Genomic DNA, 19149 nt, shown 5'->3' with positions numbered 1-19149 from the left:
AGCCAGTCTACTCTGATCTCTATAACTCTTCGGAACTCTGCTCAGATACCTCTCTGGGCGGAGACATTATTGGCGCTGTAGACAGGATACTCTACTCAACTCTTCGAAACTCTGCTCGGACACCTCTCTGGACGGAGACACCTTTATATGCTAAGTTTGATTCCATTTGTTTGATTTGCTCTCGAGTTGTTCAGAGAGAGTGGAGGAGTGTCTATCCACCATAGAAACGTTTCGAGTCCCCTAATACCTTCGCATGCCAAGTTGGGCTCCATTTGTTTGATCAATTCTCGAGTAATGCAGAAATTATTGTTTCATTTGTATGGTAGCCCACCCTTAGAGAGGGGGTGGAGTGTTTAACCACCGTAAAACATTTATTGCACCCTAAAACCTCCATATGCCAAATTTTGTTTCATTTGCTTTATTAATTCTCGAATAATGCAGAAATTTGTATTTCATTTGTATGGCAGCCCCCCTTAGAGAGGGGGGAGGGGTCTCGAACTATCATAAGAACCGTCCCTAACCCCAAAAACACCTACATACCAATTTTCATGTCGATCGGTTCAGTAGTTTCCGAGTCCATGAGAATCAGACAGACAGACAGACAGACAGACAGAAATCCATTTATGTATATATATATATATATATATATATATATATATATATATCCTCCAAAAACCCCTACACACCAATTTTCATGTTGATCGGTTCAGTAGTTTCCGAGTCCATAAGAATCAGACAGACAGACAAAAATCCATTTTTATATATATAGATATAGATTACCAAGCTTGCTGTAATTCAATATGTATCAACAAATAAAATAGAGAAAAACCTGGCAGATTCGTAATTTTACGTGATTTTCATTCTCAAGCACCATTCTACTAAAATTAACCATGTTCGAATTATGATTGTAAGGGAAAATACATACGTAAAAACGCACACGTCCTTTGGAACACTTGATCTTGAATCGCAGAGATTGTTCGACCTTTAGGAAAAACTTTATCATCTTTATCACATGCACGGAAAATTTCTTTCGCATCATTCACTGAATCATTTGCTTATTTGACGAAGAATTTCTCTGTCAAATCACCATGCGTAGAAACGTATGTGGTGCGCCATCTGTCAGAGAATTCCACCTTCTATGAGAGCAAATAACTAAAGCATTATAACAAAAACAAGCAAAATAGTTCTGCTCCAGGGTGATATGATGTGCGCTCCAAAGGATATGATTTGTCGCATTCCCGAATTCCGAAACGGTTGCTGAAGCAGATGTCGTCAAGCAGTGATTTGCTTTGCATATTTTTGCCACTTCGCAGCACAATGCGGAGAACATTTTTATTGTTCGTGTTGCAAATTCCACGATTGATCGGGTGTGACAGTGGCACTTTGAGTCGAAAGAAACAGAAACATAAGTGAGAATCAACTGAGCAAATATTGGGAAGTTCCGGCTGTTCCAGAATTTTTATTATATATTGAGCAAATCTCGCGGAAACATTACTAAATTGAATTTATCAACAAATAAGATAATGACCAAAACTATGTCATATTTAACACAAATTTATAGTTTATGGACCATAGAAGCATCGTTACATACACATTTACGACGCATCAATTTCCTCGTTAAGACCGATAAAACTACAACCCTTGACAGCACCGATTCCAGAGAAACGTCACAACAACCCTGTTCTGTAGCGAAATTCTATTTTCTTTTCATTTATATTCATTAACATTGTTTTCCCTTCCCACCGTTTTCATGTAATCTCGTTTGGACTCGACCAGGTAAACGACATGGGAATGCAGCAGTGCCGCTCGACGAAGGTGCAAATCCTCGGTGCACCCCAGCTGCGGGTGGATCCGCCCAGTGTGTCTCTTTTCCGGGGCGAATCGTTGCTCATACGGTGTCTGTCGCAGGATTCCTACCAACAATATGGTACACTCGGTTACAGCTGGACGAAAAACGGTGCACTGTTCCAGTCGGATCCGAACGCCGAGCTGTGGGAAGATCTCTACCCGGACGGAAGCATCCTCAAGGTGAAAAATCTCCAGGTGAAATTAAGATTAATGTCAACAGCTTTCGGCAGCTTCCATTAAATGGAACCAATTTTGTTCCGTTGTTGTTTTTCCTCCTCGTTCCGTTCGCAGAAATCTGTCGTGTACACCTGCATCGTATCGAACTCGGTTGCACCGATATCGAAGAGTGTCCACGTCACTGTCGTTGAGCCAGGATCGGTCACGCTGTGTCCCAAAAACAACGACTACGGAGTGAGTTGGCCGGCGAGCGCTTCGGGTCCAGCCGTTCTAACCGATTGCCCAAAACGAGGCGAAGGGCTAGCGAAACGAATCTGCGAACAGAGAGACTTCGGGCGTCCGGAATGGCTGACACCGGATTTTTCCGAGTGCGCTCCGGATGCTGTCATCGAAATTGAGAATGAGGTAAAGTATGAATCACTTATAGTATATTAATGATTGTTTCCTAAGTGCAAACCAAACTTGTCTTCAACTAAACTTCAAATATACTTGTGTAACCTTCCGCTTCCTCTCACGATAATATTTGCATTCCAGGATATGCGACATCCGGAGAAAATGCGCAGCAGACTAGGCACTCGTTTCAATAGCGAATTTGTTCAATCTACTTCTAATTTGATCGACAAGCATTCCTTCTTCGTAAATATTCATAACCCTGAATCCTCTTCAATCAAACCGCGATTTGTATTCATCGATGAAAAAATATCCACCAACGTCGGAGAAGGAAATGACGACAAACGTCACGAACCTTCTGGACCGACACGGCAAGCTTATTTCATAGTTATCGATTTGGAAGGATTTTCTCGTTTATGCAAAAGCCCTTTTTTTCCTTTTCTGGTCTGCAGAACTCATGGAAACGACTCTGTATAAGTCCTAATTTTTTATTCAACATTTGTTGGTGCTGTGAAAAGCTGCCTGCAGACAGCCTTGAGTGGGGCAACATTTTGCGCTTGATAAATATTTACCGTGTTTCAGGATAAAAGAGTTTAGAGGAGCTTGTCGAAGATGAGAGGAAGGGATACAATCGATCGTTATTTTCTCAACCCGATAATTGAAACGCTGCGTCGGTCGATTCTCACAGCAGCATTTTTCATCGACAACCAGATTGAATAGGTCTTTTAATAACAGTATCGTTATTGAGAATGACGCCATATTCGCTAATTATCCTCAACGGGCTTGAAGGTTCGAATATGATGTGTTCTGCTCGGCATGGACACAATGTTACACCTAGTCAACATTTTTTGTAGAGATAATAAACACAATATAATGAATCCACCAAATAACAGCACTTTTAACACTAACCCCCTCTTTACTCATTTTTTTCTTATTTCCTCCTGCTCCCGTTGGATTACGCTTTTTTGCAACTACCGAAACGCTGCTCCACGCGTGACAATCGTCTGCTATTTTGCAACAACAACAAAAACAACAAATACCACCGAATGGAAAACAATGTGGGAAAAAACACTGTAAACCACACTCGGATGCCGCACCGCAATGGTTTCCATCATGAAACCCCAAACCCAACCCTCCCGATCACCGTCTGGAAATGAGAAACCTTTTGTCTGCCCCCCGGTACGAAACCAACTATGTAAAATACGTGAAAAAACTCCACCAAACAACAACAACAACACCAACAACTACAGTTTCGTGGGCTTACTTTTGGCTACCAGAAAACAAACGGGACCAACGTTCTGCAGTCGTGCCTTGAATACGCCAGAAAGCATTACGCCGGATTCCTTCCGGGAGAGGGCGGGGTGCTGCTCGGATTACTCCAAGAGGTGAGTGAAGAACAAACAAACTAACGAGTCCATCCCTGCGTCAGAGGATGTCTATTCTTGTGCACAACGGGGCGCGAAGGCTCGGGCTTATCTTGCTTAGCAAAACAGTGTATAGCGAAGCGAGCGGAGCTGGGTGCGTTTGTTTGTAACGAGGTTAATGTTAATGAGCTTGTTTGCATCGCCGGTCTCAGAGCTGCGAGTACATAGATGGAACTACTCCTGCGATCATCAAATGAGCAGAAAACTTGGGAAGCGCAAAATGCTGGTACAGTTTCGGAAGAAGATTATTTTTCGAATCATTGCTGTTTGAAAAACAATTTCTAGAAATGCCATATTAAATTTTCTCTGATGTAGGAGCATGACCATGCATTTCACTTGAAAACAGAGTTGCTATTCAGAAAATAGGTCTATGTTATTTCAACCATTCATATTCATATTTCTCGAACACGGAGTTCTTCCAAGAGCACCACAGTATAATACACGAACGAGAATAAACTAGTTCCAATTATAATACCTCGGCCGAACAAAAATATTATTTTATGTTTGAGAATGAGTAGACTGTAGTTACTCTCCGTGATTGATCCGAACCAGCTAAATTGCTCAAAGAACATATTTGATGATGCTTGGGAGTAACAATCTTTCCACATTGTGGAAGTTCCATTGATTCGAGCCCAAAATAGTTAATAACTTCACCGGGCTCGTTCAGCGGCCCTTACACGATCTTCCGTATTGACATTAACACATTATTATTTTGCTTCAACTCAACATAATCACTTATAAGACGCGAGACAAGACATAACACTTATTGTTCTTACTTAATTAACACTTTGGTCGCCCCGTCACCCAGACATGGGTGACATATTTCTCGGTCAAATTGAATAGGATTTTTAAAAGGAATTTGACAGAATAGGCACCTAAATGTTACTATAGGATATGTAGAAAAATAATAAAATCATAGCCATATTATTATAATGTTTATATTATACTTTTCTTTAATACAAATGGAACACGAATTTATGCATAATTCGAAAACTAATCAAGCAAATGGAGCCAAATTTGTCATGCGAATGTTTTAGGGGACACGAAACGTTTCCATTGTGAATAGACACTCCTCCCTTCTCTGTGGGGGGGAGGGAGTAGTACTGTCATACAAATGAAGCATACATTTCTGCATAATTCAAGAACAAATCAAGCCCACTGAACCACATTTGGCATGTGGAGGTTTGAGGGAGCAAGAAACATTTCTAAGGTGGTTCAACACTCCTCCTACCTTTCTGAAGAGGGGGGAAGGTCTGCCATAGAAATGAAACAGTTTTGTTAGAAATATTAGGAATTTTATAGTAAAAGGTAAATTCAACGGGGTCAATTAGAAGATCAATCAGTGAACAGTTCTGCGATTGGACCCATGAACTTGCTCATAGTAAGAAAACGTGGATGTTTGAAGGTATTGATAACAAAACACAAATTTTGGGCGGGACGAAGTTTGCCGGGTCGGCTAGTGTGTAATATATTTATGAGACCCTCCCCCTCTCTTCTAAGAAAGGGGAGGGTGTCGAACCAATATAGAAACATTTCTTGTATCCAAAAACCCTCACATGCAAAATTTCTCGACTTATGCAAAAATGCGTGTTTCAAAATTTTTTATGTATATATATATATATATATATATATATATATATATATATATATATATATATATATATATATATAAAACTTTTTTTTATTCGATTTTTATGCATATATTTTTTGTTTATTGAAATTTATATGTAGCACTAGGTAGAATTTCATTTTTGATTCATCCCCCTAATGTCAGAAAACACCTTTCTCACACGAAAATTTTTTTTTTTCCAGAATCTCTCAGGAGATGATAGATGATTATATTAGATGAAAAAATCATTCTACGTGTATGTAACTTTTTTTTTTAATTTCGTACTCTGTTGCCTCAAACTGGCTCTACACTAAAAAGTACACTACGTAAGTCAATTCCGTTGCTTTCATGAGAAAGATGAGAAAATTAAGTACAGCATATAGTAGTGGAACATCTAAATTAGTGGAATTAAATAACATTTTGGAAGTGAAAATAGGAAAATTAATAATTTCTAATGGGTAATTATTTATTTTATCCCAAAAATTCATATTAAGCTTGATTGTTTCCATCAAACAAAATCACTCTCAAATCGCTCTACAATTTGACACCCAACTTCTATCTTTCTTAATTTCGCTACAATATCGATACAAACAATTTCTGTTGAAAATTCAAGCAAAATCTTCAAAAATTGCGATTTTTTTATAATAGCCACTTAAATTTCACATTAGCGCTGTTACATTTACATTTTTTACATTTTTACATTTTTTCTTCAAATAAGTCATATTTAGTTACATTTTTTCTTCAAATAAGTCATATTTGAATGATAAAGTAAAAAAAATTCCAAACTTTATATAATCGAGTCCAAAATTGTATATAATCGAATCACATATAATCGAGTCCGACCTGTTTTTGTTCTCTGTTGTTTTCATGACTTTGGACTAGATAGCGTCATATTTTTTTTATTTTTTTTCTTGAATACTGAGGTTTGTTTACATGACATATCCAAAAATCAAAGAGACAGTTTTTTACCATTTTTTTTAGAAAACTTTAAAAAAAAATCATAACTTTTTAACTAGTTGTTCGATTTTGATGACCGATATATCAAATTGAAGCCTATGAGTTTTGAGTTTTATTTTAAAACAATATTATAATTGCAAAAAAACCTATTTTGTTTTCATAATTATTTACAAATACATTTTTGTTGTTTTTATGGATTTAGAAGTTGGAAGTTTCACATAACATATCTCAAAATCAAAGAAGCGTTTTCTTCGTTTGTGAGTTATGATTGAAGATTAGCTCATTGGCTTTAAATAGATAGGTCGATCATCTCAATGGATACCAAAGTTCAAAAGTTATAAATTTTCAATTTTAATCATTTTTGGAAAAAAAGGAAAAAGAATATTTTCTTCGGACTACCCTTGAATCGAAATGGTCACCCTAACGAAAAAATAAAAAAAAGTACGAGTCTAACATTTTCCGATAAGGAACAAAACTACTAATTTTCACGAAAATCAAAGTTTTTTTTTATTGTAAAATGGTTCGTGAATTGACCGATTTTGGTTTTCCAATTTGTACCCCCGATATTTATTTATTATTTACGTTCAGTAAGCCAAAAAAATCAGGTCAGGCGAAATTTCGTCAATGTTCAAATTTGTATTGGTCTACGAAAAAAAAAGTGAATTCACTTATAAGTTATTAACATTGACGGGAATATTCATCATGTTTTTTTTTCTAATCTGTTTTTTGAGTACCGTTCTGAATACTATTTCGGACAACATCATATTTCGCACACTTTGTTCTAATATCTTAAAATGCGTGAACACGTAGAATTTACCCCTTTGTCAATATTTAAATTTCTCTCGTGTTTCATCAGTTCTCATCATCGTTATCAGGTTACTGTGATTGCTTGGTAAGTGTTTCGCAGTTGACTATAAAGTATAATCAATTGTAATATAATGTTCGTTCGAAAAATTACAAAATAAAGTGTCCCAAATTTGAATTCAATCTGTCCGAAAGGGCCTGGCCGGGTAAGGGAGTAAAAAGTGCCCCCAAACCAAATCACCAACTGTATGGCAAATATTCTATAGGATTTTAAATAAGAATCTTTGGCGGTTTGTTTGAACCCCTATGTGGTTTAACATAGGATCTATAGTGAAAAACGTACTTTTTCGTTTAATTCACGCCATGCTCAAAAGTTTCGAGCGTAGACTAAATATGCTGCCCAAATATTACAGTGAATTTTAACGATATCTTATTCTATTCAGATAGTCTTTGAGCATTGACCTTGACATGGTTACATCAATTGTTTCACTGTGTTCGTTACAGAGGCTCATCATACGATTAATAGGACTATATTTGGCATAATTCGTTCTTCGATAATCTATGTAAAAAATGTTAGGGTTTCTCAGATTCCTAATCGGTGCGTAAAAAATTAGGTTTCCTAATATTTCTTCTGAGTCCACTCGTTGTGATATGATATCAATAATAAATAGAATCATGGCAGAGCTCCGACGTTCTTTTAGGCTTTTAATATTGATTAGCATACAGCGTGCTTCATATGGAGGTAGATGATATGAAGACCAGCCTAGTTTACGAAGTGCAAATAACAAAAATTGTTTTTGTACAGATTCAATTTTGTCTTCGTGTGAAGTTATGTAGGGGGACCATACAATACTACAGTATTCGAGAATTGAACTGACGTATGTAATATACAATGTTTTTATTGTGTACGGATCGTGGAAATGGTAACTAAAGCATTTAATGAAGCTCAACATATTATTTGCTCTATGGATGATTGTATTATAATGATCCACGAAGGTTATTTTCGAATCTAAGATCACACCTAAATTTCTTACTCGTTGACATCTACTGATGGGTTGATTACCCAGTATAACACCATTGTTCAATGGTGTTCTTCTTCTTGTAAAAGTAATCAAAGTGCATTTCCTAACATTGAGCTGTAATAAACTCTTAGTGCACCAATTATAAACTATGTCAACTTCATTTTTGAATGTTTGAGAGTCTTCTTCATTCTTTATTTCCATGTACAGTTTCATATCATCTGCGTAGATAAGTGCCTTAACACTGTTAAGAAAAACGCAAACGTCATTGACAAATAAAATGAACAAAAGTGGCCCCAATTGAGAGCCTTGAGGATCTCCGGATGTAACAAATATTGGTTTTGAAATTTCCCCATTAAATCTTACCATTTGGGTGCGGTCAGTCAAATATGATTCTAGCCATTTCAATAGCTTGACTTCTATCCCTATTTTTTGAAGTTTAAGAAGGAGTAAGGGTATATCAACACGATCGAAAGCCTTACTAAAGTCAGTGTATAGAGCTTCAACTTGATTACCATTATCCATTGCATTCAAAGTGAATGTGACAAATTCCAGCAAATTTGTTGTTGTTGATCGTCCTTTGAAAAAACCGTGTTGCTTATTCGTAATTCGTGTCTTTAGTTGTTGAAAAAGTTTTTGGTTTATTATGGCTTCAAAGAGTTTTGGAATGCAAGCAATGATTGCTACTCCACGATAATTTCTTACATCGGATCTATTACCGGATTTGAATATTGGTACAAGAAAAGAGTTTTTCCATATTTTTGGGAACCTTTCTGATTCCAATGACGTATTGAAAAGCCACCAAAGACCAAATGTGTTGGTAAGCGCAAAACCCGTGGAAGGAATGGTCGAAATTTTAAGCCGTTTTTATTTTGTTGTGTTCGTCTCTTCTCGTAGATAAATATAGCGGAGACAAAAATCGGAAAATTCTGAAGGAAGGTGGTAAAATTCGAAAAATTTATTTCCCATATGTTCTACAATTACATAATGATAAGCGTTGTTGGTGATCTTGTTGTAAATTGTTGTATTCGATCAATCCTCTGTTGTGGTTGAAATTTAGAAACTTTCGGAAAGCTTTGAGAAAAAGTTCGAAAAAATTAATTCCCATGTGTTGATGACATCGTTGTTAGCCCAGTTCGATTTCGTGTTCGCGATATTATGCTTCGTGTTCCGTTGGTGTAATGCGAAAACGGTAATATGTTCTCAGGTGAAATAACGCGCTTTGCAAATCAAAATGAAGAATAAAAATTTACTTTACTGTATCAAATGTATTCCATGTAATGGAGAAACATATGAATCCAAAATCTTGAGCGAAAATTGTGTCTGAAAATAAAAATATATTGTAATGACGCGTTTTGGTAGAAGTAATAGGAAAATTATAATAAAAAAAATGTTAAGACCCAATTACAAGATCAATCAATGGCGAGTTCTGCGATTGAACCCACGAACGTTCGCTTAGTAAGTAAAACGTGAATGTTCGAAAAAAATCTTGTAAGAAAATTAATTTTGGACGGGACGAAGTTCGCCGGACCAGCTAGTTTTCTAATGAAAACGAAAGAAATTTTGCTTATTTGTGACTTCGGTCGACGCGAGTGGTCATAAGTGCTCACAAACTGGGTTTTCAATCTGAGATTTGTGGGGCCCTTTTCGTGGGTTTGATATAACATAAAAGAAAGAACGACTTAAATTTCTTTGCTGTGTTTTAAGGACCGTTGTGTTGCTGAAACACAAGCTGGTTTACTATAAGCACAACCCCCAATCTAAAAAGATGCCTCGGATATGTCTAATATGAGTGTGTCGAATCTTCACATGCTCCTAAGGTCTTGAGTAAACTTCAATTTTTTGACTTCATTACCTTGCTGATGAACGGCAACTTCCAAGCAAGCTTGCTTCTCATACCATGTTAGTCGATTCTCCGGCGAATAGTTCAATCAAAAACTGACAGCGTGTGGATTTCTTGTATTTGGTGCTCAGTTAGTCGGACTCTAGGTTTCCAGACCAAAATTATTCAAGTTGCAGATAAATGATTCTAAATCACATCCGATACAAAATTCCAAAAAAATGCCATATGCAGAGCTCAGTTCTATGGTGTAGTAAGTGAACTTCAAAAACCAGATGTCAAAGAGTGATTCAAAATCTTTTCAATGATAATCGCAAAGAAACCAATCCATGCAGGCGACTGATGGCACATTTCATCCCTTCCAAATCAAATGGATTGCATCGGCTTCGTCGATAAAGTAAATTCGAAGCTTCGAAGCATATTTTATGAGGATGAAAGGCTGCTCCCAAACATCATTCAATATATTATTTTGTGTAGCTTCGCTGGTTTAGATCTATTGGAAGTGGGGGCATAGTGGCCGCCCTAAGGAATATGCCCATTTCCAGCGTCTACATACCGATTTAATTCCCGTTTCTCGAAGAACATTATAGGTCAACTCATTGTTGTTCAAGATATCAAACGGCTTTTACTATAAAAATTCAAAATAGTACACTTTTCACCATATTTTTTTTTTCGCGATGTCAAGTTTATTCTGTACATAAAAAATTACATAATTAATTCACATCTAAATAAAATTCCATATTTGCAATATCTTTATGTCATTTATGAATTTCACATAGTTACTAAAGATTCTTGATAATTCATCTCTTTTAATTTTCCCTATACGATTCAATGACGGTCTCAGTAAGTCTCCACACGATAGTTGTTGCCATCCTCCCAAGATATCTGCCGTTTTCCACTGCATTCTTGCCCAAGCTGCCACAACTCGAGGGCACTCGCTTATTTTATGCGCTAATGTCTCTTCCATTGCATTGCAATGAAGGCAGTTCGCTCCATCCGCCCGCTGTATGGTGTGCATTAGTTTTCTGTGCTGTGTCTTTTCGTTGACTATTAGGTACAATGCACTGTGATGTCCCGATGAAATTTGTTTCGATGCGATGTTGCGCTATATTCGACTCCAGTTGAGTCCTGGATGTTTTCGTTCTATCCGCGGCAGTTCGTTCTGCTCAATATAGTATTTGATGATAGTTTCACTAGAGGGATTTTGTTGGATCGGAATTGGAAGCAGCGACATTTGCTGACGAATTTGTCTCAGGCATGGGAAATCTGCTGAAGAAGGATTCGTTTGTGTGAGGAGGGAGTAATAGAACGGGATGGATGGAATCTCTTGTAAATGCCGATTAATCAGCAGCGCCTTACATTTTAGCGCTGGCAGGTGCAATTTCAGTCCGCCCTGCTCTATGCTTCGCGCAAGCTGCTGTATCGGCACTCGCGCTGGCAACCCTTACCACAGAAACGAACCCATTGTTGCAGTTATTTTTGCTGTGTGAATACTGTACGGTGAGATTATCGATGCCACATACCAATTCTTCGAAAGAATGAACCTTTTAAAAAGCATTATCTTCTGACATAAATTTAGGGTCCGTTGAGAATGAAGCCAAATATTTTGCGCTATTTTGGAAACTAGCGCATCCCAATTCAGCTTCACCATTTCCCGCAGAGAGTTAGTGAAGACGATGCCTAGAATTTTCACCGTCTCCTTTGTCTGAAGCCAAGGCACTGTCCATAGATTTCCATCGGTTGCTCCCACATCGATAGATACCGTCTTTTGGCGATTGAGCTTAGCCCCAGCGATAAATTCAAATTGACAGAACATTTCATTGATCTGTTCCATTTTTTGTGTAGATGTTGTCACCACACTGATGTCATCTGCGTAAGCTACACACAGGTCATTACCATCACAAATACGCTCCACTCGTGTGAGAAGTGGATGAAGATACAGCGAGAATAGCATCATCGATAATGGATCGCCCTGTCGAACCGATTTCTCGATTGGGAAACTTTGTGAGAGATGGCCGTTTATCAACAACCGAGACGTAGAACGTTCGGCAATCCGCTGCAGTAACCCGACGAAACTCTGATTGATACCGAGCGACCGCATGGTTCGGTGGAGAAATGTATGCGAGACCCTGTCGAACGCATGATCGAGATCGAATGATATTAGTTTTCCTCTTCTCTTTTCGGCGATCAGTTCTGCTATCCTGTCTTTAAGAGCGAGAGTAGCTTGGAATATATTGCGACCGGGATTGCAACATTTTTGTGCTCCGCTCGGCAGCCGATGGTTTTGGAGCACGTGTTCTAATCGGACTTTCATAATTCTACTCAGTAGTTTATAATCTACGTTTAGCAGAGTAATCGGTCGGAAGGCCCGCACGGTGTCGTTATTATTTCTCTTTCTAACTAGCACGATTATGCCGCTTGTGAAGTCTGAGGGGAACTGTGTTGCTATCGCTTCATTCATCACCAGATTCAACTCTCTGTGGATGACGTTGAAAGCTCTCTTATAAAACTCTACTGGTAGCCCGTCAACTCCAGGGGATTTTCTAACTGCTGACGCTTTTATTGATGTGTATATCTCCTCCGTGCTTATCTCTGCCATTAAAGCGAAATTCGGTTCGTTATCTGAAGGTATTACTCTGTCACACTCAAAGCTTTCTCTCGACTCGTTGTTCTCTTCCGGCGCTGCATAGAATCCCTTGAAGTACTCGAACACATGTTGTTCGATTGTTTCGGAACCTCGCAGCAATTCGCCACTCTCATTTCGCATATTCGTTATAGTTGTTTTCTTTTTCCGCCTTTCCCCTAGCTGGAATGTGGAGATATTTTCTCCAGTTATAATTGTGTCGTTTATGCGCATAAAGTTTTGCGCGAAAGATCGCTGATGCGCGAGCATTTGCGCTTTGAGTCGGTTGATGGTCGTTAACATATGAGGATTTTGGTAATAATTGTCATAAGCAAGTCTAAGCTGGTCATATAACCGTTGATGTTTGACGTAAAATTCGTTGTATGATTCTCGGGATTTCCATCGGAAAAATGAGCGTATTTTTGGCTTCGCACATGATAGCCACCATGTCATCCAACTGTTTAAATTTCTTCGTTGGCGGGTCCAGAATTGCCACCGAATTTTAAACTCCTCCATGTTCTCTTGTGTTGATGTAGATGTGGACGCAAACACCAGAAGCCTCTACCTTGCGCTCGACCGAGGGGAGGGAGACAAATTCGTGTTGTCAAAGCTTTGTGATCGGAGAAGGAGCAAACGTGAGTAGCTGCGCTTCGTAATTGCTCGCACAGTCCATTGCTGACGTACAAGCGATCCAGCCTGGAAGCTGCGTTGTATGTAACATATGTGGGTGCGGGGGTTGAAGGATATAATTTAACCCATACATCATGCAGCTGTAGTTGCCGCACCGTTGCTTGTAGAGCGGGACTCGTGTTGAAGTGTGTAGCGTCACTTGGCCGAAGCACGCAGTTAAAATCTCCGGCTAGTATGACGTGCTCGGTGTTATGTCGAAGATAGAATGCGATCGTACCGTTGAAGAATCGCTCTCTCTCGGCACGCAAAGCCGTTCCCGATGGTGCGTAAATATTACATAGCGTCGTATTCTGTACTCTCAGTGCGATGAGGCGACCATCTAGACTCTTCTCGACGTGTGAGAACTGAATGTGTTGTCTAAGCGCTATTGCCGTCCCTCTTTTCATATGGTCAACATTACATACTACATTATAACCAGGAAGACTCAGATGTTCGTTCTCGACCTCTTGCAAGAAGACGATGTCGAGGTCCATCGTGCGGGCAAAGGCTCGTAGCGCGTCAAGTTTAGTAGAATTTGTGATTGTATTTATATTCACAGTCGCGATGTTGTAGCTGACGAACTGATTCATTGTGTCATTGGTTCTCCTCGCTCATCATCGCTTCCTTCTCGCCGTTTTTTTCCCGGCGGTCTTACACGAAGTCTACGGGTCGAGAGTGAGGTGGATGAAGAGTCAGTTTCGTTGCCATCGGATTTGCTACTAGCGGTTTTGCGAACCACTCCGCCGCTAGCAGGGAGTTGCTGGAATTGTGTATCGTTCAGTGACCCACTGTCCAATGGCTGAGTCGCACTAGGTAGTGCGGATGGTGCTGTTATGTTTGCTGAGAAGCTAAGTCTTCGGTTTGAAACTGATGTCGACGACGTGTCGGTTGCGTTGCCATCGGGTTTACCACTAGCAGTTTCGCGATCCACTCCGCCGCTAGCAGGGGGTCGCTGAACTAGTCTATCGCTTATTGACCCGCTGCCCGATGGCTTAGTCGCACTTGATGATGCGTGTTGTGCTGATAATTCCGTTTCGGATTCCAAATCAATGGAATTCGGTGGAGGCATTAGCAGCTGCTGTTTTTGTCTCGATTGTGGCTTGGAACTTGATGGTTTCGATAAATCTTGCTTTTTTGTCGACAACTTCGATGTGGTCGCTCGTGTTTCTGAAGCAGGCTGTCTTGCAGCATCAGCATATGACTTCTGGACCTGCAGTTTTTTATTTTGTGCGCATGTGATCCCATTGTGGATAAAGTCACGACAGTGACGACATGTTTGTTATTGCCCAAAATAGGACACGAGTGTTCGCTCTCCATCGATCGTTACCCACGATTCGATGTTTCTCTTCACCACCATCTTTGCAACACGGGTACCTGTGTATATACCCGGAAAGAACAAGTCAGAGCCGCATACTTGCTCCTGTATCGTTATCACTTCTCCATATCTGTTGAGAAACTCAGCGATTCTTCGGTCAGTGACTCTCTCGGAAAGATCAAACAATTTTACTTCGACCGCTCCGTCCTCCATCGTGATTCGTAGACGGTTAAAAAAAATTAGTGAAAAAAAGGTGAAAAAACGAACTTTTTTTTTGCTTGGAGGTAAAGTGGTCACCCGCACATATCAAGCTAAATGGGATAGATTTATGCGTTTTTTTCGTCCAAAGGGCCTGGCCGGGTAAGGGAGTAAAAAGTGCCCCCAAACCAAATCACTAGCTGTATGGCAAATATAGTAAAGGATATTAAATAAGAAATTTTGGTGGTTTATTTGAACCCCTATGTGGTTTGACGTAGGATCTATAGTGAAAAACGTACTTTTCGTTAATTTCACGCCATCCTCAAAAGATCCGAGATAAAAATTTGAAAAAAATACTGAATGTGCATCTTACTACGATGTATCAAAAAAAATTATCAAAAAAAAATTTCATCAAAAATTTTAGTACTAAAAAAAATAATGAAATCTTGAAAATTTTTTTTTTGGGATTTAGAGATTCAGTACTACTCTAATTCATATTTTAATGTGTTTCTACGGCTTTTCTAGATATGTGTGATTTTTTTCAGATTTTTTTCAGTGTTGCGCGGTATCAAAAAATTTTTTTTTTATGTTTCCAAAGAGTGGTTAGGTAAGGGAGTAAAAAGTGCCCCCAAACCAAATCACTAGCTGTATGGCAAATATTGTAAAGGATATTAAATAAGAAATTTTGGCGGTTTATTTGAACCCCTATGTGGTTTGACGTAGGATCTATAGTGACAAACGTACTTTTTCGTGCATTTCACGCCATCCTCAATAGATCCGAGATAAAAATTTGAAAAAAATACTGAATGTGCATCTTACCACGGTGTATCAAGAAAAATTATCAAAAAAATAATTCATCAAAAATTTTAGTATTAAAAAAAAATTATGAAAATTTGAAAATTTTTTTTTGGGATTTAGAGATTCAATACTACTCTAATTCATATTTAAATGTGCTCTTACGGCTTTTCTAGATTGATAAATATCGTCAAGCTGTTTTTTTTTAAATATCTAATAATAAAAATAAAATAATAAAAAAGAAAAATACACAGTACAAAAAAATGTTATAGATTTTCTGGCATTTCGAAATTTTGAAAAAAAATATAACTTTGAGACCACAAATTCGATTTGTTTTTTTATTTTAATCTTTCAATTGAAAACCACGAATACAATAAAATAATCGATTTCAAAAAAATAAAAATAATAATGCAGACGATGAAGAAAATTATTTTGTGTCACACAATGCTCTTAAAAATTCAGGAAAAATTACGCCACATGTAGAAAAAAGACACATACGAACGCATTTAAATAAAAATTTGAGCAGGAGTGGGTCTCAAAGTTATATTTTTTTTTTCAAAATTTCGAAATGCCAGAAAATCTATAACATTTTTTTGTACTGTGTATTTTTTTTCATTTTATTTTTAGTATTAGATATTTGAAAAAAAAAACAGTTTGAAGATATTTATAAATCTAGAAAAGCCGTAAGAGTACATTTGAATATGAATTAGAGTAGTACTGAATCTCTAAATCCAAAAAAAAAATTTTCAAAATTTTAATATTTTTTTAGTACAAAAATTTTTGATGAAATTTTTTTTGATAATTTTTCTTGATACACCATGGTAGGATGTACATTCAGTATTTTTTTCAAATTTTTATCTCAGATCTATTGAGGATGGCGTGAAATAAACGAAAAAGTACGTTTTTCACTATAGATCCTACGTCAAACCACATAGGGGTTCAAATAAACCACCAAAATTTCTTATTTAACATCCTTTACAATATTTGCCATACAGCTAGTGATTTGGTTTGGGGGCACTTTTTACTCCCTTACCTAACCACTCTTTGGAAACATAAAAAAAAAATTTTTTGATACCGCGCAACACTGAAAAAAATCTGAAAAAAATCACACATATCTAGAAAAGCCGTAGAAACACATTAAAATATGAATTAGAGTAGTACTGAATCTCTAAATCCCAAAAAAAAAATTTTCAAGATTTCATTATTTTTTTTAGTACTAAAATTTTTGATGAAATTTTTTTTTGATAATTTTTTTTGATACATCGTAGTAAGATGCACATTCAGTATTTTTTTCAAATTTTTATCTCGGATCTTTTGAGGATGGCGTGAAATTAACGAAAAGTACGTTTTTCACTATAGATCCTACGTCAAACCAGATAGGGGTTCAAATAAACCGCCAAAATTTCTTATTTAATATCCTTTACAATATTTGCCATACGGCTAGTGATTTGGTTTGGGGGCACTTTTTACTTCCTTACCCGGCCAGGCCCTTTGTTCAAATCATATTTGACATAGTAGGTACATGTATGAAATAAGCTTGACCTATTCACCTAGAGTCTCAATTTAAATTTTCTCTTGCATACAAAAACGTAGTAAGAAACACATAACGTTCCGCATAATGAGGCTTGGTTTAGTTGGAGTGGCATATTTATCCAGGGTCAAAGTCATAAAAGGATATTCTTCAAGAGCAGAATGTGATGAGGTATATCAGTTTTAGTAAACAGAACGTTGTATGTTGTTATTCACCTATGACCACTTTGCCCCCAAACATGAAAATAATGTCTATGCTAATTAATTGCTGAAATTAAACAAAATATCTGTTCATCTCTCCTAGAATATGTTAACAGTCGTCCAAACTGATGATTTGTCCAACATATCAGAATGAATAAACTAAATTTCACTAGAAATTCCTTAGATACCATGCGCACAGAACTACGGCCGAATGGCTATAGAGAGAGTAATTTCTGTTTTTATTTGTATTTTGACATGCGACAACTCTACTGAAGTACAGGGTGACTCAAAAGTCATTAAATTCTTCAAACATAAGGTGACTATCAATACGGCATCTATAGTCAATAGTTATACTACCAAACAAGCAGGTGACCACTTTGCCCCCCATGAACAATTTGCCCCCACTACTCCTATCTCGGAAAGCAAGGAGCTACCCAATCAATCACTAGTACATACAATCGGGGGGAATGTCGTTCAATGAATGTTATTCTAATTTTCTTATAAATTCTCCAGTAATCCCAGGGGATCGGTTGTATTTATGGTCTGACACAGCATTTAAACATAGCTTACATTATTCATCAAACCGAAGTATGCATTTTCCATTTCCAAAATGTCTAACAGCACTCGACACATTGCTCTTCCACTCCAACTATTGGTTTCCGAACCAAACAAGCATCGTCTACAATATTTTAACCCGTTCCACATAGCCTAATAACAGCAAACCACATTTTCGACTCACAGCCATCACCGAACCAGACACAATCAGAGTAAATCTCCTTCCGGCTCACAATCTGCACATTCTATCATTCCTCTAGGAATGATGAAATTTCTACCACCGTTTCCGGCTATTCCTTACATTTCCTGTGGGCAACCGTTTCTGCGCGGCCCTCGAATTTGGCTTAGCGTCGAAGCAACCGGCAACCGGAAACAGTGGTGCAGCGGATGTAGCGGCGGTACGCCGGGCGAATCGTGACCATCATCAAAACAAAAATAGGAATGTTTAAATATGAGAACTCAAAACAGAACGTATTAAATAAAAAAAAACAGAACCACCCGCTCCGTGAGACGAAAATATACAGCCTGGAAGGCGAAAGCGAAAGCCTGCATTAAATATTCATTCGCTTTATTGCGAGTGAATTATTTATTTCAGTTTTAATTGTTTTTGCCATCGCAAATATTAAAAACCGCTTCTCGGGAGCAACAGAGTTCGCCGAATTCAGACATCAGCAGTCGACAGAGCGCTTTCAAGCCGAGTTAGGCGAATGGCATCCGATTTAGGATTTAATGGGCGATATGTATTTCAGCGATTTTAATTGAAATAATAACTCGTACAGATGTAATTGTTAACCAAAAGTACATCTTTTGTTATTAATTTGCAACAATTATACATAATCACGACACATGAAGTAAAAGTTTCATCTTTCACCACTGAGTATGGGCAATAATTGAGAAACATTATCGTTGCTTCCACTGGAAAGTTGAGCAAGTTTGAGCCTCGAGTTCGCACGTTAATAACACAGCGCGCGCCATCTATAATTCTCCGCACGTTAGAGTTTAATTAAACACATCCCGTTCGCTGCATTCATTCCAGATATTTCGCTACGTTGAAAACACCGGAACGCAGCACGAGCAGGAAGTAGCCTCGGACATCATTCTGCGGGTGGTGGACGTTATTATGCAGAATAAATTATCGCTGAATAATCAACAGGTGAGAATAGTAGATTTATTTTTGGTCGGTTTGTGCGGTCGG

The 19149-nt window shown here is 37.9% G+C and overlaps 1 protein-coding gene across 7 annotated transcripts in view; it reads left to right on the top strand.

Annotated features, from left to right (window-relative positions):
• The window catches only part of LOC129774820 (uncharacterized), a 676155-nt gene that overhangs the window by 502108 nt on the left and 154898 nt on the right, over positions 1–19149 (top strand). For all 7 annotated transcript variants that reach the window (XM_055778819.1, XM_055778821.1, XM_055778817.1 and 4 more), the window contains 4 exons: positions 1777–2043; positions 2140–2430; positions 3666–3800; positions 18991–19107. In XM_055778819.1, coding sequence (XP_055634794.1) covers positions 1777–2043; positions 2140–2430; positions 3666–3800; positions 18991–19107 — 810 coding nt within the window. The remainder of the gene's footprint in view (positions 1–1776; positions 2044–2139; positions 2431–3665; positions 3801–18990; positions 19108–19149) is intronic.

Source organism: Toxorhynchites rutilus, chromosome 3 (genome assembly GCF_029784135.1).
Source record: "Toxorhynchites rutilus septentrionalis strain SRP chromosome 3, ASM2978413v1, whole genome shotgun sequence".
Classification (NCBI taxonomy): Eukaryota; Metazoa; Arthropoda; class Insecta; order Diptera; family Culicidae; genus Toxorhynchites; species Toxorhynchites rutilus.
This window is presented reverse-complemented; position numbering and strand designations above follow the sequence as displayed.